The following is a 27463-nucleotide window of genomic DNA, read 5'->3' on the forward strand; positions in this document are numbered from 1 at the left end:
ATGGCGACAAGGAGCTACACGTTTCAAGCGGCGACTTATAGGACAGGACGAGGTCATTGAAAGTGTTTAAGGACGTGCACCAGCTTCAATCGGCTTATGTACATACCTGCAGCACTGTCCGACTTCCCCACTGTCTCTGCAACATTTTCACAACACCAGTCATCTGCTCTGACGCTACAGGCAATGGTAGGAAATGGCTCAGCCTTCCGCAGCAAGGCAATCACCGCTACCATGACTCTGCAATTCATTGACAACAGTTCGATTGATTCCAACACGAGAAGACTGATACGCAGTCATGCCGCCAAAGGTAAGAACATCGGCAAGGGACGGCCAAGGCGGAAACCGCGTCCAGCTGAAGGTTCGCCGCTATTGTCTGTTGGTGGACCAAACGAGCCCCTTGTGGCCCGTTCGGAAAATGCGCAACGTATCACGATAGAACGTCCTCACTTTGATGCAGTATCGCTTTGTTCTACATTCGAGCTCAGTTCCACATCGAGGCGCATGTTTCGGCAAGGTGTGTGGTCAATTTCCGAAGTCCCCGTTTGCCTACCTAACTTAGTCATTGCGAATAGTCTTCTCGTTCATCCGCGTTGAACTCTACCCAAGACAACTTGAAATTGCCATTGAGCACGACATGGCCAGTTCTATGTGGGTGAGGTTCATTTTTGTTGATGAGGCATGTAAGTCACGCGTCTCCTTTTGTGTGGGTCTGTTGCTGGGAGTATCAAGACTGACACGCAGAAGACTTCCACTGCATAATAGCAATGGTTAGTGCTATATCAGGGTTTCCATTGATTGGCAAAGAAGATTCAGCAGAATCATTGCGTCATCTTGCGCACACATTCCGCTTGGTGAACGAGAAGCTCTCTGGGCGCGAAGCAACTGCAGACACGACGTTTGCTGCCGTGGTTGCGATGACCCAGTATTATCGCTTGAGAGGAGACCACAAGCAAGGCTTAGTCCATCTCGACGGCCTTCGGCATATGGCTTGCATGCGTGGAGGTATATCCCACCTTGCACAGACTCATCCCGCGTTGGCTCGAAAGATATTTAGGTGAGCTGATAATGTGCCTTGCATGCAAGCACTAGTTAATGGTTCACAGGGCAGATTTAGAGTTTGCTCTTAACCTTGGAACGCCAACAAAGTTCTCTCACGCGGACATACCCAGTGATCATATCATCAAGTTATTAGACAATACGACACATACACTTTCTTCTTTATGGCTATCGACAGTCTTTGCCCAAGTTCCAGAGGATCTCAGGGAAATTACGTTCGAAATTTTCAAACTTGCGCAATCGATAAACGCGCACACTAGTAGTGCCCAAAAGATCGATGGCGATTTATTTCACGACGTTATCATCTTCCTTGGATACCGACTCAATGCAATAAATCCCCTGTCTGCTCCGCCAATTTCGCATGGCCTATCGGACATGCTGTGTTTGGGTCTGCAGTCTTTCATGGCATCATTCTTTGCTGGACTCAATCGGAAAATGCCATCGTTGCCAAAGCTATCTGCGAGGATTAAATCAGTTGCAGTGGAACCTTCACACACGTCCCAGTCATGGCACAAGTTGCGTCTGTGGATGTTATTCATTGGCCGCACCACAATTCTAAAGCAGTGCGAGGATTCGTGGGTTTTACCGGACATCATCACTAGCATTCGGTATCTTGGCATCTCAAGTCCGGGTGGCTTGCAGGAGACCTTGTCTCAATTCCCGTGGGTCAATTTGTTACATGATGATGTATGCGAACGACTATATGTCAAGATATCGACTGACCTCCAGATCCCACCATTATTGGTCATTTAACTAAAACCAGGGGTTCACCGGGAATTGAATAGAACCGCTATACTGGACTGCTGTCGCTGGGTTTGACTTTCCAACTCCCTTGAGCTCCCACAACTATTCATGCTTAAATCCTAGCCCCACAGTCACCTACTCCGTATTATCCAATACTTCAAGTAATTACCACCACTCTCTGCCCCAGGCCACTCTTGTATACGAAGGTAGGCATACTCTGCCCCGTAGTTTTAACCCCCGTCCTGGTTTTTTCTCTTTCTTTTTCTTTTCTTTGTTTCCATGCGTAAAAAAAGAATTTCTATCTATAAATTTTTACACATCGAACTAGCCGTGCAAGCAACAACCACAAAGTGACCGGCAGCAAGGCAACCAGCAGCGGTTATCTGACAAATGGCTCCCAATTACGGTAGCGCACAGCATTTATGGTTATTACCACGATGATTACTTCAATAGTCTCGTCTTACCAGCTTCTTAATAAGAACTCAACTGCAAACATGGCGATTTCATTCGGGGATACCTCAAGGGTGGTCGAGACTTACCACCTTAGTTGGTCCCACTAAACAGCTGCGCAATGACAGTGACATCCACGATTTAGCCTAAAGGTTGCACAAGCGATACCCCAATTCCCAGGATGGCTGGTGCCGGGAACGCGGGGCGATGTTGCAACCCTCGATCTCTTGTCCCTGGAATTTGGTATGCTAGAATCATGAAAGCCATGGCTCGGGGTTCGGGCAATCTCTTTGTCGAAAGCTGATTGGAGGAATACCTCGGCACAGCGGAAGCACTATGTTAACACGCAGATGAACATTGCCATGCGTCTATTCGCATGGCCGTGCGGAGCCGCCGTCACCGCCATGCAAATGGGCCGGATTCTATAAGAGATCCAAGTCTTGGCTTCTGGATTTCTTGCTGCTTGGACATTCCCGCCTCGGTTGTTGACTCGCTCTACTGCCAGAAATCATCTTGTGATGTTGCGCTCTCTGTACTTGGCAGCCTTGTCGGCGACGGCTTTGGCAGCCCCATCCCCGAGGAGTCTCAATTCAGACATCGCCATATTGATATACAATGACTTGCAAGGTCAGTACAAATTCAGAGCGAATAAAATAATGTGCTAAGTTTATTCAGGAACCGCCTCCGCAGGCGCAGACTCCGGCGTCATCGTCCTAGAAGCGCGGTCATATAACGACGCCAATGCAGCTTGTGCAGTATTGGGCGAGCAATTGTGGTCACCGAGGAATGGGACCTCAACGCCAACTTTAGACTACCTCAAGTATCTCAATTCTGAAAAAGGAGAATCACGGTTCTGGATTGCTTCCAAAGGAACAATCAGTAGCACAATTGACTACGATGGCCGCACGTCTAGAACAGCACCCTCGACTAAGCTTCCAGTCCTCTGCACACAATCTGCTCCATTCTCAAATGAGACAGTCAAGGATACGAGTGAGAAGTGGCAAGTCATGGTCCACTCCAATAACGAGTATTTGACTGGGTAAGTATTCCCTCAACACCCGCCCGGAATGACCTCTGAAAAATGTAGCTTCCGGGATCGTTATAGCTTCCGGTTCTTGGGTGTTCGTTATGCTTCACAGCCCCAACGCTTCACATACTCAACGCCATATGTCGGAAATGGCGACCAAGTATCAGCCTCAGAGTATGGTTCCCAGTGTGTTCAGGGCGGCAACACAGGCTCGGAGGATTGTCTGTTCTTGAACATCTGGACCAACTTCTTGCCTGGACCTCATTCCTCCAAGAAGAACCTTAAACCAGTCATGGTAGGTCTATCTTGAACGTGATGACGCATGTGCAGCTTAAATAACAACTGCAGATCTGGATTCATGGCGGTGCCTTCACAGGCGGTACTGGAAATGATCCGACAGCGGATGGTGGCAACCTGGCATCGCGCGGCGACGTTGTCGTGGTCGACATCAACTACAGGCTGACGACTTTGGGCTTCCTTGCTCTGAACGACGGCAAGACCAATGGAAATTTCGGACTCGCAGACCAAGTCAATGCGCTGGACTGGGTAGAGAAGAATATTGCGAACTTTGGTGGCGACCCTCATCGCATCACAATCTTCGGCCAGTCTGCAGGCGCCGGCAGCGTACGTGCTCTTATCGCGTCTCCTAAGGCCACCGGCAAGTTTGCAGCGGCAATTCCTCTTAGCAACTTGGGTGGAATAAACTACGGCACTACTTACTCAAAATACTACACCATCGACCAAGAGATGGCAGTCGCGGGTTATGCCATTCTCAATGCTACCAACTGCACAAATGCAGTCTCTCAAGTTGATTGCTTACGAGCTGTGTCGGCCTATGATCTCGCCAACCTGGCCACAGTTGCCAGATATCCCGTAGTAGACGGTACGTATCTGGTAGCCGATGAACTCCAGCTATACGGCTCTCCGCTTAATGTGCGCCTGATGTTGGGTACCACCCGCGACGACGGAGCTGCTATGATCAGTTTTCCTAAGATTACAAACCAGTCAGCATATCTAAATGCCTCCGGGTTCTCAGTACCGCCAGCGAACTTGTTCCCCATACCAGCACTCGAAAACCAGACGCTCGCACTGTACAATATGAGTGCACGACTAGCGACAGATGGCATCTTCCGCTGTATCGACCAGGCCACTGTCAAGACTGGGTTAGAAACTGGTGTCTTCCAGCCGAATGTTTACTACTACGAGTTCAATCGTACATATCAGATACAGGGATGGCCCGCACTTGACGTATGCGAACCGCCAAAGACTGCAAGCCACCCATATGGTGACCCCAATGGAGAATACTTCAAATGCCATTCGGGTGAGTTATATTATGTCTTCGGCAATCTGGTACGTCAAGGTCTGCCGATGAGAGATGAGAATGACTTGCCCTTCGAGCAATTTGTACTTGACTCTTTTGCTTCATTCGCGAGAGCTTATGACCCCAACCCGGACCTTGGGTACTTGAAGGCTAGGGGTTATCACAACACGATCGATGAGCTGGCTAAAGCAGGCAAGTGGCAGCCATCCACGAAGAAGAGTCTGACAAAGCGAACGTTACAATGGCCAAGTTTCCAAGGCCCTTTCACGGAATTAGAGCAGTGTGAGGCTTTAGGCTTGAGTATCGACTACTATGAGAGGCGATTCTCTTAGAAACCCCTTTCTGTGACCTATGAATAGGGCTCAATGGGTAATGGCACAAACTCTTGTTAGATAATTATTATAAGTACTTTTCGCATACTATGATCCAAATAATGGCATCCGTTCCGAAGCCTCACTCATTTGATCAACTAGTAGTGGCCACGCATGGTGTATACAACGTTCAAGGTCATCAACGCAATTCGGGGAAATACGTCCGGTAGGGATTTCTCATTGAAGAGCAATATTAAATCATTAATGAGACGATGTGGTTTCTTCGTTGAAACAAGAACGATTCTATACTAATTTCTTCTTATCGGGGTTCTCTGTAATACAGTCATTATCATATTTTCGCGGAGCAATACGTCCGTGGTAGTGCTCCAATTTGATCACGCCATCGAATCACAACACACGCAACTTAGCACTAAGCTAGGAGTCGCGTAATTACGACATCCATTATCGGATGCTTGCCGAAGGTCAGCAGGATATAGTCGACCACTCATAGCTACCAACTTGCACATCCGTACATGTGGAGATTCAAACAAGCCCTTGATTTTGTCAAGCGACAGCCATGCCTTCTGCAACCCAGCCCGCAAAACCATTCCCGGTGTTCTTCATAGGTCATGCTGGAGTGACACTCTTGTTTGAGGAACAGCGCAGTTTCGATACTATCCGAAATAACTTACGTGAGATTGGCAAGGAAATACTCGCTCTCAAACCACGCCCCAAGGCGATCGTTGTATTTAGTGGGCATTTTGAAGCCGGTGAGATTCATGGTCCAGGTGTGATTGAAGTCAACGTCAAGAAGAATACGTACATACTGGTAAGTCCGTCTCCCGTTTCATCTGACACTCCCTCTCACAATTCGATACAGCATGATTTCGTGAACGACTTCCATGACTCAAAACCGTTTGTATATGAATACGAGTGGCCTCATGAAGATGCTCCCGAGCTCGCCAAAGGTATCTGGCAGCACCTGAAGGACTCTAGTATCAAGACCAAGCGGGTGCAGCGCGGCGTTGACCACGGTGTCTGGGTTCCTTTCAAGGTCATGTTCCCTGAAGATGACCCGCTGGATGTGCCTATCATACAGGTCTCGACGTTTCACGGGTATGATCTAGAGAGTCAGATTCGACTTGGAGAATTGTTCAACTCTTTCAGGTTAGAATTCGATGAATCAAGAGCGCCTTTCGAGGTACTGACTTGTTTGCAGACACGAATACGTAATAATTGGTTCAGGAATGGCCGTGCATTCGTTTACTTCGAGGGAGGAAATTCAACAAGCATCAACAGAAGAGGAGAAGAAGGCGGTCGCAGCCCAGGTCCTTCAAGAATCGATGACTTTTGATGAAGCGCTCCGTGATGCGGTGGCCAAGGTCAGCCCGGAAAAGCGTAAGGCCGCAATGCTAGAGTTGGAGTCTCTGCCTGAATTCCGTCGGTCGCATCCAACAGTAGAGGTTTGTAAGCTGTCGATTTCGCTCGAACATCATACTAACAGACATCTCAACAGCATTTTACACCGCTATTAGTCGCTGCGGGTGCTGCTGGTGATGCGCAAGTGGAACCACTTGGGGAGAACATAGTCGAAGCGGGATTCTCATATCTCAACCTACGGTTTACATGAATTGGCATTTCCTCGAATATGATACGAATAGCATAATATATCTATGCATTTATCGAAGGCTCAAATGAAGAGCCAAAACCATTGTTCCCATGATTAACCAAACCATGATACAAGCATTTGGTTCTGTTGAGGACTGGTCTAGTCTGTTACGTGAGAGCTCGAAGCACCAATAACGCCCAGCGACTAAGTCGGTCTCTCAGTCTGCTAACATCAAGCGATGTAGACCCCGCGACAATATACCATGCGGGCATTTCACCAGGCGGCTGCTGGCGCATCTAAAGATGCTGTTGCCCCGCAAATACATACCATATAGACAGCTCTCGGGACCGTCAACCGGGATAACCCCACACATGAGCACGACATTGATAAGGTCAAATGCGACATTACCTAGTAGTTATTGCGATTCTATGCGACTCGCCATTGGTTGCCACTCGCGCTGCCTCGCTGCCAGTAGTGTCTTCGGTGTTCGATACCCAGCAGCCGATCCGTGGCCGGGTCCGGGTATGGCGACATCAAGTCGACCCATGGCGATGGCGGGCAATAAGAAATCCAGGCCATGTACTTGCTGAATTTTAAAACTGTCCCATGGTGACTGTGCGTATGCTAAGGATGGCTTGAATGTGTTAGACTTCGTCCTGCATAGTTTGAAGCAGCATGGGGGATCAAGAAGCAGAGTCGCTTGCATTAGCGAACGCCCTGCCCGGAATAGTCACCAAGAGAACACCAGAGGCATTGAACAAGGAGATTAAGGCATCAGTCAATATTTCTGACAACGCCGTAACGACTCCTGATGCGAATAGTGTGCAGGATAGTGTTTTAAGTCAACAAATTAAGAGAAACGAGAAGCAGATCATTGTGACATGGACAAAAGAGGAGGAGAGACGAGTAGTGCGAAAGGCAGATTTCATCTTGTTGCCTCTGTTCTCCGTGAGTACCGACGCTTCTGGACGAAATGTGGTGGCTGACACAGAAGGCAGTTGATGTTTACATGGATGGCCATCGATCGCACCAACGTGTCCGGTGTCCTCACATCTACGTTCCTCGCTGACACTGGTATGACCAGAGACCAAGCGAATATAGGTATCTCCCTGCTATGGCTTGGTATTGTGCTACTAGAGATTCCCTCCAACGTAGGTCAAACTTGGACCATCACATCTATCTGGACACAACGTGTTGATGATTTCCTAGATCGTTCTGCATCGCATCGGACCACACTACTGGATCCCGGCGCAGGTCATTATTTGGGGGTTGATTGAAGTCCTTCAAATGTTCGTCCGGAATGCCAGTGGTTGGTATGCCGCTCGTATCTTTCTTGGTCTCGCAGAAAGTGGTTTTATCCCTGGTGGCCTCTATACCCTCTCCCGATGGTATACTCGCGACGAGATCACCAAACGCACCACCATTTTCTTCTTCGGACCATCGATATCTGCTGCATTCGGATCTTTGATTTCAGCCGGTGCTCTAAGCATTGCCGATAAACGCGGTTTAGCTGGATGGCAGTGGTAAGGTCAACCAATACGCAATAATAAGCGCCTACATGCTAATAGCTCATAGGATTTTCATTATATGCGGAGTTTCGACAATTGGTTTGAACAGCCTCCACTTAATGTTTTCGAGCTTTTGCTGACCTGTAAAAGCGACTGGTATCCTGGCATTTGCACTCGTTCCGAGATCACCCCATCATACTGGGCACCTGTTCGGTGGACTGATCAAGACGCGGGGTTGGTTGACGGAACGTGAAGCTGACGTCTTCGTTGCAAGACTCCTCTTATCCGATCCTCTAAAAGGTCAATCATCTACCATGAAAATCACCCTGAAGGACGTGTGAGTTGTGTGGCTCTGAAGTCTAGGCGGGATTCTGCTAATGTCCGGAAGTACCGATGTTCTCCTCGATCGAACGACCTGGCCTTATCTCATCGTGTGCCTGAGCGGCCTCCAGGCCGTCAATGGTCTATCCACCTGGGGCGCCACGATCATCCAGTCTCTTGGGTTCAGTAGTGTACGTGCCAACTTGCTGAACTCACCAGCGCCACTTCTTGCTTCCATCTTCGGCGTTGCGCTGGCGTCAGTCGTGGATCGGACAAAACGATTCGGTTATGCTATAATATTTGTCGCAATCTGGACTCTAGCAGGATTGATCGCTCTTTATGTAAGGTCCATGTGTCCTTCGAGCTCATTATGTTGTGGTCCTAACGAATTAAAGCACCTCCCAGTAACGACAAAGTCTTCTTGGTCGTTCTATGCAGCATACGTCGTAACACAAGCTTCTCCTTCTTGGCAGCCAATCAATGTGACATGGTTGTCGCTCAACACCAAGACGCCGCAGCAGCGGGCCATCGCCTACGCTATTTACAGTGAGTATTCCCACCAATGAGCACCAATACAAAAGCCCTACATCACAACTCACCACAAATCTCAGTTGGATGTTCGAATCTCGGTGGTACATATGGAAACCAAGTATTCAGAGGTGTAAGTCTCCTTCCATCTGAGAAGTGGCCTCCATAGCTAATCAAACTTGTCGCTGGCAGAGCGATGCGCCGCTTTATCGTAAAGCTTGGGCAGCCTGTTTAGCTCTTGGTGCTGTTTGGCTAGCGGTTGTCTTGTTGCAAACAATTGCGTTCCGCATCGCAAGTTACCGGTATTCGCGGAGAATTGGTAATGCGCCCGAACTGGAACCTAGAACGTTGTACTACGATAAACAAGGGCGAGCCCACCGATATTACTGGTAATCCCATAGGCGATCACCTCAGGCGCATTCTGCTTGGCCTAGCAGCTCACATTGTCAACGAGTTGCGCCCAAGCAACCAAGCTTTTGGAGTCTCAGAGGACGGACTTTCAAGATATGAAACTACGAAGGACCTAGATTACAGCTGGAATCAAGAATTGCCCACCTCATGCAGAATCCACGTGCAACTCACTGGCATACAGCCTAATGTGCTAATATGCCACTTCCCCAGTAGCCGACGCCTCCAATAAGCCCCCGCCCCCCAGTAGGAAAATAAGCCGTTTCCCCAGCGTGCTGATCAACCATTTCCGTTTCTGTCTCCAACTTCCTATATAGCAGGTCTTCGCTTCCCCGACTCGACTAGACATAGCCGTAAGCCGGATACTGGTCCCTTGCGCCACGTAGAGGCGACTGCTGTGCTCGGGTAATATTTTTTAATTTTCGTACTTTTTCTGTGCCTGTCGTTCCTCGAGTAGTTGCGGGGATCCCAACAAACCTGCACCGAGCATGAATTCAATTCCATGTGAGCTGCTCAGTGACCAGGGTGTGGCTAGATCTCTTTGATAACTACGACCGTACGAACTGGTAAGCCGTTCTTCTGAATCGTCGCACCAATGGGTTCTACCGTCCGACAACTTGATCCGGTCCAGATATGATGCTGAGTCGGGGCTAAAAGCAACGACATCTCCTGTGGCCGTGCTTTGGGTCAAGTTGCCCGGTGACAATACACGAATTGAGTGTCGAGGCGCTCTGTGCAGCTCCATAGCTCCATTTGCACTTATACCGCCTCGCTTTTTATGTAATTGCTGGATACGTGTTAGATTTGATGCTAGATAGTATTCTGTGTTAGGATCTTGACATACCCAATCCATGATGGATAGAGGTCCTAGCCGACGATCGTTGTGGAATGTGTGTTTTATAGGAACGCCAGGTCTTCGGACCAACGTCAGTACCATGGGCACGTCTGACGCCGGGTTTGACTCAGATATGACTTTGATTCAGATATGAAGTGTGTGATACAGTAAATGTTTGTCTGATCAAGGTTGTACGGGATGAGAGGAAGTTGTAGGAGATGAAGTAATTTCCAACGAGGTAACTTAAAGTTCATTTTATACTCAGGGCAGCTAACGTTAGTTCGGGTGGAGCGGAGGCCTCATTGGGTCAATCCGTCCAAGCCACCGACTGCCACAGCCATAGCCCCCAAATGTAGGCGCGAAGAGGCAGTGCATTTGTTTAGAAGCGCAATGTCGTCATCTGGGGAGTGTTTCAAAAATCTCAGCGTAAGCCGACCCCTTCAAAAATCACCAATTGCCCAATAAAGGTCCATGAACAGCTGAAAGTCATGTTTCACCATTATCAGAACTACCGCAAGTGCTGATGCAGACTGTGTCGACAGCCGACACTAGACCAGTTCAGGGCTCGTTGGGCAAAGCCTCAGTGTGTGCAAGCCCTGCTCACCGAACCACAAACCAACCACACGTCAATGTCTTGTGGTACTACTCGACACAGGCCCTTTTGCCGATAGATTCAATCTCGTGAAAAAATGTGACGCCAAACTCGGTGAGATAGGAGAGGTCGCGAAATAGAAAGTATCTCGACATCAAATCTCGTTTGTGAGGTGTGCATTGGAGACTTCCGACGCGGCGCCTCAGGAAAACCCATGACGATCCACTGTCTTCATCTGATAAGACAGCCAACGGGAGTACCCCTAACACCAAAATGACAATGCCAGAGAAGAGCAAAGAGGCTGCGAGGAAACAAAGGCACCGGGCGAATGTGAAGTCGAAACTCGAGAATGAAAAAAACCGTCAGGCGGAACAAAAACAAACGTTTGTGTCGGTATCATGTCACTGCGCAACTCCCTGCTCTTCTACAAGGACGGATTTCTGTGAGCTCTACGCGGCAGTCCCGCTTGCAGTCACCTCGGGCGATTCGAAGACATGGACACGCATCATCCGTTTGATCAGGCTTAAACCAGCTAAGGAGGGCGATCCTCTTGAGTGCGATCTTTTCTACGCATCGTTAGATGATGGCTACCATTTCCATGCCCTATCATATGCATGGGGGAGTTCCGACGACCCGCTACCAATCCATGTGAATGGCCGCCGCGTCAACGTAACTAGAAACCTGCACACGGCTCTTTTTCATCTCCGCAATGATAGAGCGACAACCGTCGTATGGGTTGATGCAATATGTATCGATCAGGGAAATCTGCCAGAAAGGACTGACCAGGTCAAACACATGCCACAGATCTACCGTGCCGCCGCTGAAGTCATTGCTTGGCTTGGAAAGGAAGCAGATGGAAGTGGTCTTGTCATGGAATACATCAAAAGCTACGCCATCGGCACGAGTGAGGTCTTAAGCCGACGTTCAGAGCCGACTTTTTCCCAACTCGAATCCTTATGGGCTAGACCCTACTGGAGTCGCATTTGGGTAGTTCAGGAGTTGGCATCGGGCTACAGATCAAGCGGCAAATGCTTTATCAAATGTGGTCATCAATCCGTGCCGTTTGACCAGTTTCGACACTTTCTAGGAGATTTCCTGGACAACTATTTCTACACAGGACACGATAGCGTGCTGGGGCCTAAATTTCTACTTAACCTGAGTATCATACCCGAGGAGACATCTTTCTTGGAGATTCTATCCAAATCTGGCGCGCTGGAGTCTACAGACAAGCGTGATAGGGTCTACGGAATTAGGGGCATCTCACCCGAATTTTACCGCACCAAGATTCCGGTGGATTATGAAATCGATTTTCAAGAGTTATGCAGAACCGTTGTTTCAACATATATCAAGAAAGAGAAGACACTGGATATATTATGCCAGTTTGGAACATTGCCACCTCAATACCCGTCCTGGGTGCGCGACTTGAGCAATGTTAATCACGGAGTATCCCTGTCAGCCCACTCTGCCTCCGTTGGGGGTCAATCCAACCCGACCATCTCCGACAGCATTCTCCATGTCAAGGGGAAACGTATTGGCGTAGTCGAACTTGTAAGAGGTCCTTACAAGTTCCCTCCCCTGGAATCACTGAAGATTGGCCAACCATGGCCCACGATGCCGAGGCTGAAGAGACTGGAAAACTTCGTCTTAGCAGCAATGGGAAAGCGGCATAGAGGCTCACCGTCTGGGAATCTCCATGAACGCTTCATGAATATGGTCTCGGGGGATAGGTGGCGAGGTACAGGCATGCACGGCCTAAGGGTTTCCCTAGACCCATACGAGACTTGGGAGTCAGTCAGTCGTTACAAAGAAGCCTCGCCCGTCGATGAGCAAATGATGTTGGAATATAAGTACTTCACCTTTCTCTTCAGCCCACTGATTGGTCGAACACTTTTCGCAACAGCTGGTGGCAATGTTGGCGTCGGTCCGCCCAACATGCAGAAAGATGATATGATATGTTTGCTTTACGGGTGCAGCTACTGTGTTGTTTTGCGCAAAGTTAAGCAACGCCACTACGCTTTCATAGGGCCGGCCTATGTTGACAACGCAATGAGTGGAGAGTACGTCAGGCAAGAATATGACGATGAGGGAGCTCAAATGAGGGAGGAACAGTTTCATATACATTGAACCGGCTAAGGGGGTCGTATCAATGGCGCATGTGTAGGCCTATGACTAGTAGGCTCCCGAAGGCTCTAGGACCCCTCCGGAGTTTACGAAAGTCTCTACTACGGTTCTAACTAAACTGAGGTGCTGTGATAAGCAGTATTCGGTTTTGTCGCACCATCTTGTGGGATCCTCTTGATCTTGGCCAAACATCGCGAGAGGATGTATATGACGATGAACCATTCTGATGTGCTTCTTACAGTCTGCAAAGAGTTTTGCAACTCATTTTTTCTTCTAGCTTTCCACCGTTCGTGTTGTTGCATATCCTCGACCACCTTGTTCCTCCATGAGAAGTATGTCTCTCGTATTATAGATACAATGCTGCCGAGATCGAAGGCAACGAGCAAGGTAACCAAGCCTACAGTTGCCGAAATGATGATGGAAGGACTCCGTGTGTCAGGCTCCGGAAGATTCGGAATGGCTCAGAGTGCCTATAAAGTCAGTGATGACCGGGAACCTTTGATGCGGGTTAGCGCGCACACCACATAGAGTGCCAGTAGAATATAGAAGATGCTCACATACGTCAACAACATGACATTCTGATTTAGATTGGTGGAAGTTCTGCTTTCAGTAATCGCAGCTCAAGAGAATTATTATGTATAATCAGCTACAATAATCAAGATGTATAATTCTACTCACGATCTGCAGTAGCTCTTTGAGTGTTGAGTCTAGACGATTGAGCTTGTCGGTGATGCTGCCTTCAAGGTCGGCCAACTGTTGCAGGTCCACGACGCAGCCATTGTACTATATGCAAATGACTAGTGATAAAGCTACGGGCAGTTTGGAATATCTTGGACGATTTGCCTTGATTCGGCCAATTTTTGTGCGTCTTTTGCCAAACAACGCATCATATCAGGACTTTTGCCTTTCTGCTTGAAGTTGGGCAAGTCTCGGAGAAGCCCTTCCACATTAGCATCGATGACTCAAAACCCGCCCTGTTCCTTGTTCGGATAGCAGATAGCCAAATAAATAAACACAACTCACTGATTCGACAAGGTGCTTATCATCAAGTTCGTAGATTTGAATCCATCTTTGGGTCACACATGCCATAAATTGTATGAAGAATTCGGCTCCGTTAATCAGCAGCCACCCGTACGGTAGCGGACTAAGGCACAATACGAGCGCCCATGGTCCGTGGACCGATATCGATGGCCTAGATCTCTATGCATTAACCTAATGTAGTTTGGAATGCTGAAGCAGCCCGGTTAAGTGTTCTTATTAGACGGAAAGCAGAGCGAAACGCAAGTGTCTACACCAGGACCTTCGGGTGAGGTCTTACGACTCTGCAAAGACGTTCGAAGCCGGTATTGGATTATCTTATCAAGACGCAAGATTCTGATACATCCTCAAAGGAGTTTATCAACATCCAATCAGGAGACACCAAGATCCGACACCCTACAAGAGCCATTCTTTACTACCAACTATCGAAATGAAGCACTATTAGTGATAATACTGATCTGGTGCCCTGGTCCCTCAACGAAGATAGCCCTGAAATGCCAGTTGTCTCTTTGCCAAATGTATCGAGCCACTCTGAAACCAAGATGCCCTTGGAGTCTGGGAGTACTTAAGCAGTAATGCTGAGGCCAGATTATTATTTCTGACACAATGCCATCCGCCATGGAGTCAACCCTTTACTGTCGCGATTGTTTACTTCGTACTTGCTCGCGAGGAACAACTCCACAGCTCTCATATGAGTCGCTTCTAAGTCTCTACGCCTCACAGCAGTCCAAGAGCTCATTTGTGCAGAAGAGTGAAGTGTTTGGTCCTGATTGTTGTTGTCAATGGGTTTAGCAGTACTCCGACTTGAGCGAGGTATGCAAGATGCAAAGCCTTGAGCGAGTGATAGGCTGAAATGCACCTCCGGAGAATTCCTTTAAAATTAATATTCCGCAATGTGGCTACACAGCAATCCGGTTTTCTAATTCCCCTATCACCTGGCGGCACGGCCAGAAAGTTTATGATTATAGTACGCCAACTTCATGTTTCAACCGACCCTCTTCAAAGTCGACTTCGCTCCAGTTGGTTTTCTAAGTCTTTGAGCGTAAACAGTCGCAAGCGCCAAGTATCCTCATTGTAGGAAGGCAGTCAGACTCGAACCGATAACTCATGCTGATCATTCAATGGAGGACTGGCGCGGAGCTAGGAGGCTAATAATGGTCTCTGACGGTGTGGAACAGGTCTTGAGATTCAACGTTTCCTTCCTTAGTCTGGTCTAGGGCACTTGACCCCCACAAGCCGGAACCAGGAGCGACGGTCCAGTTCTGTAGTGCTCGATATTAAACCGCGGAGCTCAAAAGAGTCCCCGGAGCTGCTTCCGCGCACCGCTGGTCAAGAGGAACTCCAACGGTACCAGAACAGCAGCCGCAGCCATCATCTCGTCCTCACTCATGCAGCTGACTATCTGATTGAGACGGGCAGGTCGGCTGCGGCGTATACAGATCCATGACTACAGCCAGGCTTGGGAGGCGGATTGGACTCCCAAGCCAGAGGAAGCAATGATCCAGGCTTGCTCTATGGCACTCGGCAGACTCCTGCCTTTCATTGAACGAGGGCCTATAAGCGAGTCAATCTTGGACCCTTTCGAGGCCTTGCAAGTTCGAGCCTCGTGATTTCGAGTTCTCACACGCTCCTTGCACCATTATTGACACGCCTAGTCCCTAGCTCTGACAGGGGCTCCCGACCACATCCTTTGCCCAACCCTATCCAAGACGTCGAACAAGCAAGAAGGAATGTGGGGAAACCTTAACGATTGCGGCAATGATTCGTTTGTACGGCTTGAATCCACGGGGAAACCCACTGAAGGACGGGAGGAGATAATTCGCTCTGGTTTGATGCCGTACGTGTTGCGTTTTTAGCAGATCGCTGCAAGAACGCCCAACACTAGGAGATAAGTTCCAAGAGTTCCCGGCTCACGGGACGGCAAGCCACGCTTTCGAAAGCCTTAGTCCACGTACGAACTGACGACTTTTGATTCTAGATGTGATCGTGAATCATGATAGTGCGTCGATGGACGCCTCTCGGCTGACGTGGATGGTCAGAACTAAATCCGGAAAACAAACAGCGTCGAGCCGCGAAAGAAATGGCCATGGCATTTGCCGTAAGGTGTGGCGAGCTATTTCAACTCACTGGCGATTGACTCCTCGCCACCATTCGTCGAATCTGTCGATGATTCAACCGACTCGGCGCAAACCGCGCCAATCGCTCGATGGTAACGTGATTGGCATCATATCAAGAGGCGACGGACATGTCAGAAGACCGAGACGGCATGCCATGCCCAAGATACGAGAACCCGCTAGCGAAACTACAGATATGCACGACCGCCGAAACGGGTACGGTATGCACTTGATTGGAAAAGCTCACCGTCCTTGCTGGCGATATGATGTATCGAGCCCAAAGAAGAACAATGCGCCCCACAACGAATGCGACGCTGCGATATCGAATATACGATTCTTCACCATATGTGCCGATCCAATCAAGCGGTTCCGCGATAGCCGGCGGGACCTATGACCTCTAGTCAGAGCAAAGGTACTTGTACTTCGAGTGAGCTTGAGCAGGCTTTGAGCAATTGTGTTTAATGCAGTGTGGGTCGTGGAAACCTGGATCTAGACCGCTCAATAATTCCCGAGAGCTATTTCCTTTTTCTACTGTCCCTCTACCAAGTGGGTCATACTGAAATTCACGATTTGTTGCGACTGGGTTGGGACTGGGGATGGGAATTCCTCAAGATTTCCCGATCAAGGCAAATCCCCGATAAACACGGTATTTCTTAGATAAACTGCGGTATTCCCCAGGCCTGTAGATACTTCTTTCCAACCCTAGTTGTGGTTGAAATCATAAATTCTTTTTGCACCCTCCTCACTTTGCCTTGTCATCGACTCCCTGCCACGTAGGCTAGCGCATGAAGCGACATCCGGGCTCTGGGATTTGCGGATTTGTAGTGGTTTGACAGGTGGGGATGAACGCCCCATCTTATTTCGACCCACCGATCCTATAGATGATTTATAAACACCCGACAGTCTCTCGGCTCAGCAGCTAGGACGGGTACCAGGCGAGCCTTGATGAGTTCTTTTTTTGTGGGAACACGAACTAGTCGAAAAACTAGCCTCGGTATCGCTAGCAGCAAGACACATCCATCTCTTGGCAAGTCTCCTTCCATAAATACGTCGCTGAGTCGCGTTTGTAATCCGGATCATGATCGAGTGCATACAAATTTCGCCATTCCCCCTCATCATATGATGCCGGATAGTCTTGCCAACCTTGGCTGCATTACCGAATACCTCTGTGTTGCCACGGCGGAACTTTCCTGTGCCATTGCAGAAAAGTTATAAATGCCGCAAGTATACAACCGGGTCTCGGAAATGTCTCTTTAGAAGATTAAGAGAATACCACTTTCTCCAACGATGCTGTTTAGTCAGGAACCGTCGGGCGCAACGCTGCTGGGCCTTTCAGCCCTAGCCGGCCTCGTGTTTCATCATGCATATGCTAGACGGGTCGAAATAGACTTTTACGTCTGGAGTCTGCTTGGCCTTGCAGCAGTGCAGGGCCTAGTCATCGTCTTGTGGGCGGTCAATATCTGGCAGGTTCCCTTTCCGGCAGCCTTATATATCCTTGTCAAGTGCATGCTGTCTTTCTCAGCCAGCCTTGTGAGCTCCATCCTGATATACCGTGGCTATTTTCATCGAACGGGGAAGTTTCCCGGCCCAGTGGCTGCGCGCTTCAGCTCGCTGTGGACCGTCAGGAAGAGCTCGGGCGAGTTCAAGTTTCATCAGCGCCTCAGCGATGTGCATAGTCAATATGGGGATTTTGTGCGTATCGGGCCGCGACTTGTATCCATCACACGAGCGGAAGCTCTGCCTCAACTGATGGCACTCGGGAAAGGCGTTTGGTGGTCACACACGGGAAGCGACCACACAAAACAGAGCTTCTCGCTCTCTCGTGTACCGGAAGATCATAAACAAAGACGCCGACCTTGGGAGCTGGGATTCAGCGAGCGATCGATCGAGAGGTTCGATCCCGACGTCCAGGAAATCATCGGGATATTCTTACAGCAGGCCGAGGAGCAGGAAGTCGTGAGTGTACCCGCCGCGATGGGGAGACTCTCGTTCGACATCACCGGACTAGTGGGGTTTGGCCGCTCCTTCGAGAGCTCGTCTCGACAAGTGGCGCATCCCGGTCTGGTTGCCATGCGGAAAGCTCATTACGTGCTTGGAAGCTTACGGTGGATGCCGTGGCTCATGTACTTCCTCAGCAAGCTACCTGGCGGCGGGAGTGATTTCGTCCCCTTCCTCGACCTTTGTGCGGGTGTTGTACACGACAGGCAGGCCCGGTATCGGGCAGAAAAGGCATCTGGAATTGACGGCGACGAGGATCGTAAAGATGTCATGGCGCATGTCCTAGAGGCCATGGATGAAGGTGGACCCGGTGCCAACTCTACGGCGGAGGCATTGGAGAACGATAGCCGCGCTATGATCGCGGCAGCAACAGATACGACGCAAAGCGCGCTTGCGAACGCACTATGGTTCCTGGCTGCAGAGCCAGCCCTGCTTCAGAGGTTCCAGAAAGTTCTCGACAAGGTTTTCCCTGGAGGTGCTGACTCTTTCACCTATGCAAAGCTTATCGGTAATAATGAAACACTGGAATGGGTTGATGCCATAATACATGAGACCCTCCGCTTGCGCCCATCTGGCATCAGTGGGAATCCTCGTGTCACTAACCCGGAAGGGCTGCTTATTCCAGAATCCGAATTTGGACCGGAAGTGTTCATACCCGGAGATGTCGATGTGCTGGCGCCGACATGGGTGATACATCGCGATGAAAGATGGTTTGCGCGCCCCCTGGAGTTTCTCCCAGAACGGTGGTTGCAAGGATCTACCATACATACTGACAGAAATGGCTTTTTCCCATTCAATATTGGTATGATGATGAACTGCGCAAAAATTGCCGACCGTAGCTAACGCTTGATTTCGCTAGGTAAACATGCATGTGTTGGGAAGACGTTGGCTATGCGGGAAATGAGAAGCTTGGTAGCGAGGGTTGCGCTGAGCTTCGATCTTCAATTTGCAGAAGGAGACGATTGGCAGTCGTACGAGCAGAAGATCCAGGACGCTTTCACACTAGCTTCGCCGCCCTTTAGACTGATGTTTCAGAAGAGAAGTAGGACAGTGTGATTGGTCGGTAACATGTCGCGGGTTGCATGGAGATATACTGAAGATTGATTCACTGAAGATTGAATTATTGCAGACCATTTAGCACAGGATCTCGCTGAAGGAGCTGCAAGAACTCAGAGATCTGACTGCTGACAGATTGATCTAAATCCTTTTCGCTGATGCTTCTTGCGATGCCACTCAACGCGCTGGCCGAATGCACGTATCGCCTTTTGATGCCCGGTGGCGCCCTTGTGAAGAGTGCGGTGCATACTTCTAGTACGTCAGCCCATAATTGCTGTAGGGACAACCGAGGCTGGACACTAGGTGGAACATTATAGGCGGCTGTCGCCGTAACGACGTCTAGCCAGTCTTCGGGTGTGGCTGTTCTGCTTTCGACAATGATGACCAGAATTGCGGATATGTGCTGGCCAAGCTCGTGACCAAGTTGGTCGCTTTCTTCCGACGTTGTTAAGATATTAAGCAGGTCTTTGCTCAAGATCGACCAACCATCATGCTCTAGAAGAGCCTGGACCCCATCCTCTTCTTTGAGAATGCCGTCAAGCACGCCTAGCACTAGTGGGCGCGTTGCGACTCCAACCCGCGCTGCAGAACTTGGTTGGTAAAGATCCACGAGTAGATCCATGAGACCCGTAGCCTCTCCTCTCAGAGTGGGGCCATCGTCTTCTCTCAACCAATCACCTAGGCATTTGAGAGCCGCCAGCAGAAGCCGGTCTTCAGATGCGGTTTCGTGTTGAGAATCCCAAGCCAATGTCTTGAGGGATCCTGAAGCAGTATGTGCCACACCGGCGCGAGCTTCCGGATGCAGACCTTGAGCCCCAGAAACTGCAGCATCCCAACGGTCTCTGAGATATTCCATTACGAGAGACAGCGTTTCCACGACTGAATCTCTGAGCTTTAGCAATAGGTCGGGCTGTACTTCACTAAATATGTCTTCCGAGTCTGCTCGCTCCATCATGTGGAGCAGATGGTTGATGAAGAAAGAGATGACGACGAGGCCAGAGGTGAGCCTCTCGGAAGTGGCCGGATAATCCGAAGTGTTGAGCTTCTCGAGCAATGTTGGCAGGCATGCGCGGATGTCAATCAGAATGAGGTTCATGAAAAGATGAGGAACTGCCTTTGATGTGTTGAAAACGCCCTTGAACAGCATGTCGCTCGCAGTATCGCCGTATGCCACGAGAAGGTTGGCAGCACAGTTTGTATACGCTTCGCGGCTAGCAGCTGTAGGCTTGGATAACACAAGGCTATGTATGAATGTAACGATCGGTTCTAGCCACGTAGGTTGCTTTAATAAAAACTGGAAGCAGGTCAGCCAATGCATTCTGACAAGAACGAAGCATAACGAAGAGATGTACCGAGTCCAGTTAAAGCGAGGATAAGCGGAAGCTTACGTTGGGATCAATACGACTGAGGAGCTTGCCTAGGAAATCCAGTAGTGTTACAGCATCCGTGCCTTTGTATGATGCGCATAGAGCAGCGATGGCCTGGTCGATGCGGGTTGCGAGCGCACTTGCATCTCCAGGAGCACTGCCATTAGTCCATGCCCACGCCAGAACAGTCAAGGCCATAGGCTGCTTCGGTGATATCTCAGTGAGCGACGACCAATCCAGAATTTCCAAGAAAGCAGTGCTCCCATCGTGAGAGGAGCTGGCAATTGTAAGGAGTGCCCTGAGAATGACATCTGTCGTCTCTTCCGAGCTAGATTGATCAACATGCACGTCCATACCCCTGCATTTGGACCAAACAACATACCTCTGCAATAGACCATCAACCAAGAGAGGTACTCGAGCAAGAAGCTTCCCGTCGGACTTTTCGTCATCTGGAAGCAGAACCGCGAATGTGTAGATAACGTGGGCCGCAAGGTCGAGCATTTCCCTTGCATCTGCCTGCTTCGCACCAGACTTTGACCCCGTCCGTAACAGACGATCCAGGAACTTGGATGATACGGAGCTCCACAGCCTGGATATCACAGCCTGGTCGTTCCTCAAGCCATCATCAGTATCCAAGGTTGACTTTAGCAGAGCTAAGCCAACGAAGCGAGAAGTGTCATCCTTTGCTTTCAAAAGCTGTGCGATACTCTCCACCGGTGCGACAGTAGTGGCATTCGGGGTTGGCTCCTGAGTATCTTGTGGCTGGGGTTTGTCCATTTCCTATATCTGATGGGCTGGCGTAGTCCATGCAAATTTTACGTTGCGTTCGCCTCCGCGATCATTGGTGAGAACCAAAGAAGGGCCGGATTAGATCGAACAAATTAAGAACATCAAAATTTAACAGAGAAGCCGATTGATCGTCGCCGAGAACGGTGTAATCCAGATCCTCACTGCATGTCAATGAGGAAGTTCGAATCAGGCAAAGATATGAATGAATGAATAAATGAATGGATGAATGACTTCACTAGGTTAGGTTAGTCTATATTGGATTTGCGGCATCTCGAAGTTTCGAGGCCATCATTTGCTTGCAGATTTCGAACGTCCAAGTCAGTCACCTCTCTCCACAGCTCCGTAGGCGGGTCACAATTCAGTAGCAGCCACTAAGTTAACTGGCTGGCATTACACGTACAGAGCTGAGAGTAAGTTAGCTTCACCTGGGGCCGTGGCCTCGAGCTGCTTATCGGGGCTTATCAGTGATCTGAGGTACGTAACCAAAGCCCCCCTGCAGCGCCCTGTGGCCGACCCCCTACATGCTCATGCTCATGCTCATGCTCCAGCCGTCGCCATCGCTGGAACGCCAGATAGTCTTGGACGCCAGATGATCAGGTAACCACTGTAATCGCCAGACGATCGAACATGGCAGTTGTTTCTGCCGTTCACCAAGTATGCCCAGTAGGATATCTATAGGCGAGGAAAGCTCTTTTCCGGCCTCGCGCAGCACCAGCGATGCACCGCCGCCCCGAGCCGCGCATGGGCGCAGTCTCGACGACAATGACGACGATGGGGACCGCGCATTGCTCGGCGCCCCAGAAGATAGTGACATCCTGGGCGACGACCCCTTGGATCATCCCGTGAGCTTCAAGCGGAAACAAAAAGAACCCATGCTCTCGCAGCCTGCCCGTCTGCTCTCAGCCATCACCGGAAACCGTCTCGGCACACCTCCACGATCTCCGAATTCACGATCGCCGCATATCTCGGGCGCAAACACGCCGACTGGACTACACGGGCTCACAACCCCCACGAGGAACCACGCAGGTGGATATGCGACGAATGGGTCGAAAGACGGGATACCGCTGGACTGGTACGTCGAGGGGCCCGGTCGCAGAGTCGGCTACGAGGATCTTACGGCCATCGACTGGATCTTCGAGTATACGAAAGAGCGACAGCGACTCCGAGTCCTTTATTCGAGCGCGTCAGGAATTGTGGGATATGTACAACAGCTGCTCGACGCTTCCCAGACTTGGTTCATTCTCGTTCTTACCGGCATTGCCGTTGGCGCATTGGCAGCAGGCATCGACGTGACGTCTGACTGGCTGGGCGACCTGAAAGCCGGCTATTGCTCGTCGGGGCCAGACGGGGGCGCGTTCTACCTGAACAGGGGATTCTGCTGTTTCGGATACGACCAAGGTGCCAAATGTGTGGGATGGAAGCCGTGGGCTGCCGCGCTAGGAATCACGAGCGCCGGCGGCAAGTGGTTCATTGAGTATTTCTTCTTTTTGCTTCTCTCCGTCACCTTTGCGCTGTGTGCAGGCATCCTGGTCAAGGAGTATGGCCTTTATGCAAAGCACAGTGGTATCCCAGAGATCAAGACTATGTTGGGAGGGTTCATCATTCGAAGGTTTCTTGGTGGATGGACACTAGTCACCAAGTGCCTCGGCTTGGTACGATTCAAGGCCCTTTCTGTCGTCTGAGTATCTAGCTGACAATAGTGCAAAAAGGCTCTCGCCGTCGCATCAGGCATGTGGCTTGGCAAGGAAGGCCCTCTGGTTCACGTAGCTTGCTGCTGCGCAAATCTGCTGATCAAGCTCTTTCCCAGCATCAATGGGAACGAAGCACGAAAACGCGAGGTCTTGTCAGCAGCTGCTGCATCCGGTATCTCTGTTGCCTTTGGGTCACCCATTGGCGGGGTGCTTTTCAGTCTCGAGCAGCTCTCGTATTACTTCCCCGACAAGACCATGTGGCAGTCATTCGTCTGTGCTATGACCGCTGCCGTGATGCTCCAAGCTTTCGATCCGTTTCGATCTGGCAAGCTCGTCCTGTTCCAGGTCCATTACGGCTCGAGCTGGCATGGGTTTGAGATGATCCCCTTTGCAATGCTAGGCATCATGGGCGGAATATATGGTGGTCTTTTCATCAGAGCGAACATGGCCGTAGCGCGGTGGAAGAAGTCCACCACCTGGCCGCTTCCGGGACCCTTGACGCAGGTCGTTCTTGTCGCTTTGCTTACGGCGCTCATCAACTACCCTAATCTTTATATGCGCGCTCAGTCGTCCGAGCTCGTCACGAACTTGCTGTCGGACTGTACACAGATTCTGGACGATCCGCTCGGCCTTTGTAAAACTGGTGCCGCCACTGCGGGCACCATCGTGCTGCTCCTCTTCGCAGCTATACTTGGCTTCTTTCTGGCTTCGATTACCTTTGGGCTTCAGATCCCTGCTGGCATCATCCTGCCCAGCATGGCCATTGGCGCTCTCACAGGCAGAGCTGTCGGGCTTATCATGGAGATCTGGCAGCACAATCATCCAGGTTTCATCGCATTCAGCAAATGTGAGCCCGATATCCCCTGCATCACGCCCGGGGTCTACGCCATCATTGGTGCCGCCGCAACTCTGGCAGGCGTCACCCGCATGACCGTATCTATTGTGGTCATCACTTTCGAACTCACGGGTGCGCTCACGTACGTCTTGCCCATCATGATTGCGGTCATGTTGTCAAAATGGGTAGGTGACGCCTTTTCGCGCCGCGGCATCTACGAGTCCTGGATTCATTTCAACGGCTACCCCTTCCTGGACTCTGGCGACGACGGCACCGGCGCCCAGAGCATACCGGACATCCCGGCGGGGCAGATCATGACGCGGATCGAGGACTTGGTCGTGCTGACGGCCACGGGGCACACTATCGCCTCGCTGCGCAGCGTGCTCGACTCGTGCGAGTACCGCGGCTTCCCCGTCATCTCGGACCCGCGCGACGCCATCCTGCTGGGCTACATCAACCGCTCCGAGCTCGTCTACAACCTGGACTCGGCGACCTCGATGAGCCCCTCGCGCGGCCTGCCCCCGGAGACCGAGTGCTTCTTCTCCCACCAGCCCCTCGCCGACCCCCGCACCACCCTCGACCTCCGCCCCTGGATGGACCAGACCCCGCTCACCCTCCCGTCCCGCAGCTCCCTGCACCTCGCCGTCTCGTACTTCCAGAAGCTCGGCGTCCGCTACGTCCTGTTCACCGAGCGCGGCGGCCTCGTCGGCCTCCTCACCAAGAAGGACTGCTGGTACGTGCTGAACGGCGCCGAGGAGAACAGGATGGACGGCGGCCGCGGGGGTGCCGCCGCCGACGTTGGCGGGCGGCTGGGACGCACGAGGGAAGAGGGCGTCGGCGTCGAGGAGAGGGGTCTGCTGGGCCGCGAGAGCGGCGCCGACGATGACGGCCTCACGCCCGGCTTGCTCGAGCGCGATGCGATATTGTAGCGACATGTAGGGTACTGGGCGTTGGCCGTCTCGATAATAGAAGAGTGCTCTAGAAACTACCAGACTGGGATCCCGAGGGGTATTAGAATAATAACTCGAGATGTCGATCAGGAGGGAGGTTCCCTGAACCGGGATGATCAGAGGCCGAGGCAGAGGCAGGTTGTTACGATTGGACGCAGAGACGGACCGTATGCAACGGCTTAGAAGTCGCAGCGTTGGTGTGACGGATAGAATTCGCATGTGGACATGATGATACAAGCTACACGGATTCTCATTTTGACATCAGAGGGCGAAGTATGTTCCCGGTTGTACGTCAAGCGGCCTCTTGAGCACAGCAGTTAATAGCTCTGAATAAGTATCTCAATTACGGACATGGTACTTCCTTGCCGTCCAATGTCATTCCTGTCATTCCTGTCCTCCCTGTGCCGATATACTTTGGGGGGGGGGGTATCATTTCCCTTTTCGCCCCATGAATGAAGAACGCCTAGTATCATGCAAATGCAAACTGCAAACCGCAATGTGTGCCAGTCCTCTCATCTCGTTCGGCGGGTTCTCACTTTCTCTCCCGCCCCAAAAAACAAAACCAAAAACAAAACAATAGTGTTGAATCTCACCTGCCCACGGGCTGTTTTCCTTTCCGGTTCGACGTCATGAGCTTCAACTCGAGGTGGTAAAAGGAGTTCTTCGGCTGCTTCTGCCCGGGCCTCGCCTTCATGTCGACTTTTTGCCGGCAGATGGGACACGTCTTCTTCATATGGTCGATGTGCAGGGCAGAGTGTAGGCACTCTGAGCAGAACATGTGGCCTGTATTGTCCCTTTGTCAGCAGTTGTTGCGATGACGATGACAATGAAGAAGAACTAGAGCCTCGCAAGAGAAAAGAAAAAGAAGGAAACAGATTGGGAAAAAGAGAGAAAGAACGAAAGAACGAAAGAACGAAAGAAAGAGAAACATACCGCAATGGGTGACGGTCAGGCCCGATACCTCGTCCATGCAGATGGAGCATTGGAACTTGTTGAGCTTGGTGCGGTTGTCCTCCTTGGGCTTGAGCAGCTCTGGCGGGACCTCGTTCGTGCCCGTCAGGTCCAGCACGTCATCGTCGCCGTCGTCTGGGCCCAGCACGGACGACGAATCGCCAAATAGACTGTCCGCATCCTCCTGCTTGGAGGCCTTACGCTTCGGGGGCAACGGTTTCATGGGCCGCGACCTCGCCGAAGCCGAGGGTCGCCGGGAGGTGGCCTGCGGCGTCGTGCTGGCGGCGGTGTGCGATCGCTTTCTGGAGGGAGGCGGGGCCATGGGTGTCTGAGGGTCAACGCCGGAGGGCGACTCGCCGTCGCGTTCTATCTTGGGCGAGGTGAGGTCAATTGTGCTGGCTACGCTCGATCGCCTTCGAGGCCTACTTGAGGCGGCCGTGGGCGGGCCCCTCGACGTCGTTGAATCGCGGCGGGGAGGCATGTTGTAATGGTTGGGTGGTATCTGTAGCTGTAGTTGCAGCAGTGAGGTGGGCTCGAGGTTCGCGGCCTGGTATTGATGGGGAAACTGCGCAGATTGGGTCTCGGGGCCCGTCGGGCTGTTACCGTGCGAGGGCAGCGAGGGAGACGAGAAGTCGCGGGTCAACAGGGCAGCAACGTAGTCGTCGCTGTTTGGATGGCGGCTACAGCCTGCTCCTGTGGAGTTGTCTGGCGGGAATGGGTTCTGTGGCTGTGGTGCAGGAAACTGAGGGAACAACGGCTGCCAGATGTTGGTGAAGGAGTTGGGCCAACTCGATCGTGTTGTCGGCGTCTGCGTCGGGGTCCGGATGGAGTTTGTACTTGGACTTGGAGTTGGACTCGGGTTTGGGTTGAGATATGGATATGGATATGGATAGGGATATGGATAGGGATAGGGATTGTTTTGCTGGTTGGCGTTGATGTCGCCGCTGATCCTCGGCGGGGCAAATGGACAGACGCCCGCACTGGATAATCCACCAAAATAACTGCTGTTCGCGTCCCCTGGATGTGTGACTTCTCCGCTTACTGGCATCCGCGACGACTGGCCGTCGCTGTCAATACCGCCGAACGCGAACGGGCTGTAGTCGTTGTCGAAGTTCGTCGTTGCTGCTGTGGGTGCGGTTGGTGGTGGCAAGGCGGGCGCTTGGTAGGGATCGAAGGCGCTATGTGGGATAAAAGTAGAATCTAGTGCTACGCTCGAGGGCGGGTTCGGGTCCAGGTTCGGGTCCAGGTTCAGCCCCAGATTCAAGTTGTCTGGCCCGAGCATGGACAAACCAAAGGTATCTGGGAACGATGGGAGAGAACTCGGGGCAGCACAACTCGTGAACAACAAATTGACGTTGTCCCCGGAGAACGGAGTGAGTGGACTGAAGTTGTACTCGAGCGGCCGATACGCTTGCAAGTTCCGAGGCGAAGGATTCAGGGCGGCGCCGCTAGACATGAGACCGAGCCTGTCGCCGTCACCGTCACCACCAGTGTTTGGATGGTCCCCCAGAGCTATATCATCTAGAAATCATAACAAGTTACAGTCAGATGATATCTCCGTCGGAGTAGAATCTCAAGTCAGAACAAACAGGATTGATTCAGTCTTTTTCTTTTTTTTCTTTTCGAAATGCAACCGGGAGAGTCTAAGAAATGTCAATATATACCTGAAAAGCTCTCGAAGCCATCGATCTGGTGGCCATAGTTTGCGGCCATGTGGATGCAGAATGGCTTTCTTTTGTGATCTCGCCAGTCGTCGTAAAATGTGTCGAGTCAAAAAGATGTTCAGTTGTGACTTGGTCCTTGCTGCGCTTCATGCCCACTGGAAGCTGTCTTGGATATGGAT

At 51.1% G+C, this 27463-nt stretch overlaps 11 protein-coding genes across 11 annotated transcripts; 8 read left to right on the top strand and 3 right to left on the bottom strand.

Moving 5' to 3' along the window:
- Positions 1 to 231: 231 nt before the first annotated feature.
- On the top strand, positions 232 to 1809 carry BKA67DRAFT_536046 (uncharacterized protein; the record flags this gene model as incomplete). The annotated part of the gene is made up of 4 exons (XM_046100099.1): positions 232 to 514; positions 573 to 680; positions 745 to 1054; positions 1104 to 1809. The coding sequence occupies 4 exons, from the start codon at positions 232 to 234 to the stop codon at positions 1807 to 1809; spliced, it is 1407 nt and encodes a 468-aa protein (XP_045959014.1).
- A 480-nt stretch (positions 1810 to 2289) lies between these two features.
- BKA67DRAFT_288505 (Alpha/Beta hydrolase protein) lies at positions 2290 to 4999 on the top strand. Its single transcript, XM_046095993.1, has 4 exons — positions 2290 to 2877; positions 2926 to 3289; positions 3338 to 3572; positions 3626 to 4999. The coding sequence occupies exons 1-4, from the start codon at positions 2769 to 2771 to the stop codon at positions 4928 to 4930; spliced, it is 2013 nt and encodes a 670-aa protein (XP_045959015.1). The 5' UTR covers positions 2290 to 2768; the 3' UTR covers positions 4931 to 4999.
- Positions 5000 to 5383: 384 nt separating this feature from the next.
- On the top strand, positions 5384 to 6591 carry BKA67DRAFT_566139 (Extradiol ring-cleavage dioxygenase, class III enzyme, subunit B). The gene is made up of 4 exons (XM_046102854.1): positions 5384 to 5738; positions 5790 to 6067; positions 6119 to 6372; positions 6426 to 6591. Exons 1-3 carry the CDS (start codon positions 5487 to 5489, stop codon positions 6261 to 6263), a joined length of 675 nt encoding a protein of 224 aa, XP_045959016.1. The 5' UTR covers positions 5384 to 5486; the 3' UTR covers positions 6264 to 6372; positions 6426 to 6591.
- Positions 6592 to 6626: 35 nt separating this feature from the next.
- On the top strand, positions 6627 to 7127 carry BKA67DRAFT_566140 (uncharacterized protein). The gene has a single exon (XM_046102855.1). The coding sequence runs from the start codon at positions 6821 to 6823 to the stop codon at positions 7106 to 7108; it is 288 nt and encodes a 95-aa protein (XP_045959017.1). The 5' UTR covers positions 6627 to 6820; the 3' UTR covers positions 7109 to 7127.
- Positions 7105 to 9268, top strand: BKA67DRAFT_691719 (major facilitator superfamily domain-containing protein; the record flags this gene model as incomplete). The annotated part of the gene is made up of 9 exons (XM_046109184.1): positions 7105 to 7466; positions 7517 to 7669; positions 7728 to 8041; positions 8094 to 8125; positions 8177 to 8363; positions 8415 to 8688; positions 8743 to 8893; positions 8959 to 9008; positions 9068 to 9268. Exons 1-9 carry the CDS (start codon positions 7194 to 7196, stop codon positions 9266 to 9268), a joined length of 1635 nt encoding a protein of 544 aa, XP_045959018.1. The 5' UTR covers positions 7105 to 7193.
- A 200-nt stretch (positions 9269 to 9468) lies between these two features.
- BKA67DRAFT_536050 (uncharacterized protein) lies at positions 9469 to 10136 on the bottom strand (the record flags this gene model as incomplete). Its single annotated transcript, XM_046100100.1, has 3 exons — positions 9469 to 9592; positions 9712 to 10070; positions 10128 to 10136. The coding sequence occupies 3 exons, from the start codon at positions 10134 to 10136 to the stop codon at positions 9469 to 9471; spliced, it is 492 nt and encodes a 163-aa protein (XP_045959019.1).
- A 676-nt stretch (positions 10137 to 10812) lies between these two features.
- On the top strand, positions 10813 to 12933 carry BKA67DRAFT_288680 (heterokaryon incompatibility protein-domain-containing protein). The gene has a single exon (XM_046095996.1). The coding sequence runs from the start codon at positions 10984 to 10986 to the stop codon at positions 12832 to 12834; it is 1851 nt and encodes a 616-aa protein (XP_045959020.1). The 5' UTR covers positions 10813 to 10983; the 3' UTR covers positions 12835 to 12933.
- Positions 12934 to 17270: 4337 nt separating this feature from the next.
- On the top strand, positions 17271 to 19037 carry BKA67DRAFT_659027 (putative cytochrome P450; the record flags this gene model as incomplete). Its single annotated transcript, XM_046107385.1, has 2 exons — positions 17271 to 18783; positions 18841 to 19037. The coding sequence occupies 2 exons, from the start codon at positions 17271 to 17273 to the stop codon at positions 19035 to 19037; spliced, it is 1710 nt and encodes a 569-aa protein (XP_045959021.1).
- A 64-nt stretch (positions 19038 to 19101) lies between these two features.
- On the bottom strand, positions 19102 to 21181 carry BKA67DRAFT_659028 (DUF1941 family protein; the record flags this gene model as incomplete). The annotated part of the gene is made up of 3 exons (XM_046107386.1): positions 19102 to 20331; positions 20426 to 20732; positions 20787 to 21181. 3 exons carry the CDS (start codon positions 21179 to 21181, stop codon positions 19102 to 19104), a joined length of 1932 nt encoding a protein of 643 aa, XP_045959022.1.
- Positions 21182 to 21849: 668 nt separating this feature from the next.
- Positions 21850 to 24648, top strand: BKA67DRAFT_516930 (chloride channel; the record flags this gene model as incomplete). Its single annotated transcript, XM_046097863.1, has 2 exons — positions 21850 to 22845; positions 22903 to 24648. The coding sequence occupies 2 exons, from the start codon at positions 21850 to 21852 to the stop codon at positions 24646 to 24648; spliced, it is 2742 nt and encodes a 913-aa protein (XP_045959023.1).
- A 305-nt stretch (positions 24649 to 24953) lies between these two features.
- Positions 24954 to 27282, bottom strand: BKA67DRAFT_288576 (uncharacterized protein). The gene is made up of 2 exons (XM_046095994.1): positions 25603 to 27282; positions 24954 to 25452 (listed from the first exon to the last, which is right to left on the bottom strand). The coding sequence occupies exons 1-2, from the start codon at positions 27074 to 27076 to the stop codon at positions 25259 to 25261; spliced, it is 1668 nt and encodes a 555-aa protein (XP_045959024.1). The 5' UTR covers positions 27077 to 27282; the 3' UTR covers positions 24954 to 25258.
- Positions 27283 to 27463: the final 181 nt, after the last annotated feature.

The sequence above is a fragment of the Truncatella angustata genome (genome assembly GCF_020726525.1).
Source record: "Truncatella angustata strain MPI-SDFR-AT-0073 chromosome Unknown BKA67scaffold_4, whole genome shotgun sequence".
NCBI lineage: Eukaryota > Fungi > Ascomycota > Sordariomycetes > Amphisphaeriales > Sporocadaceae > Truncatella > Truncatella angustata.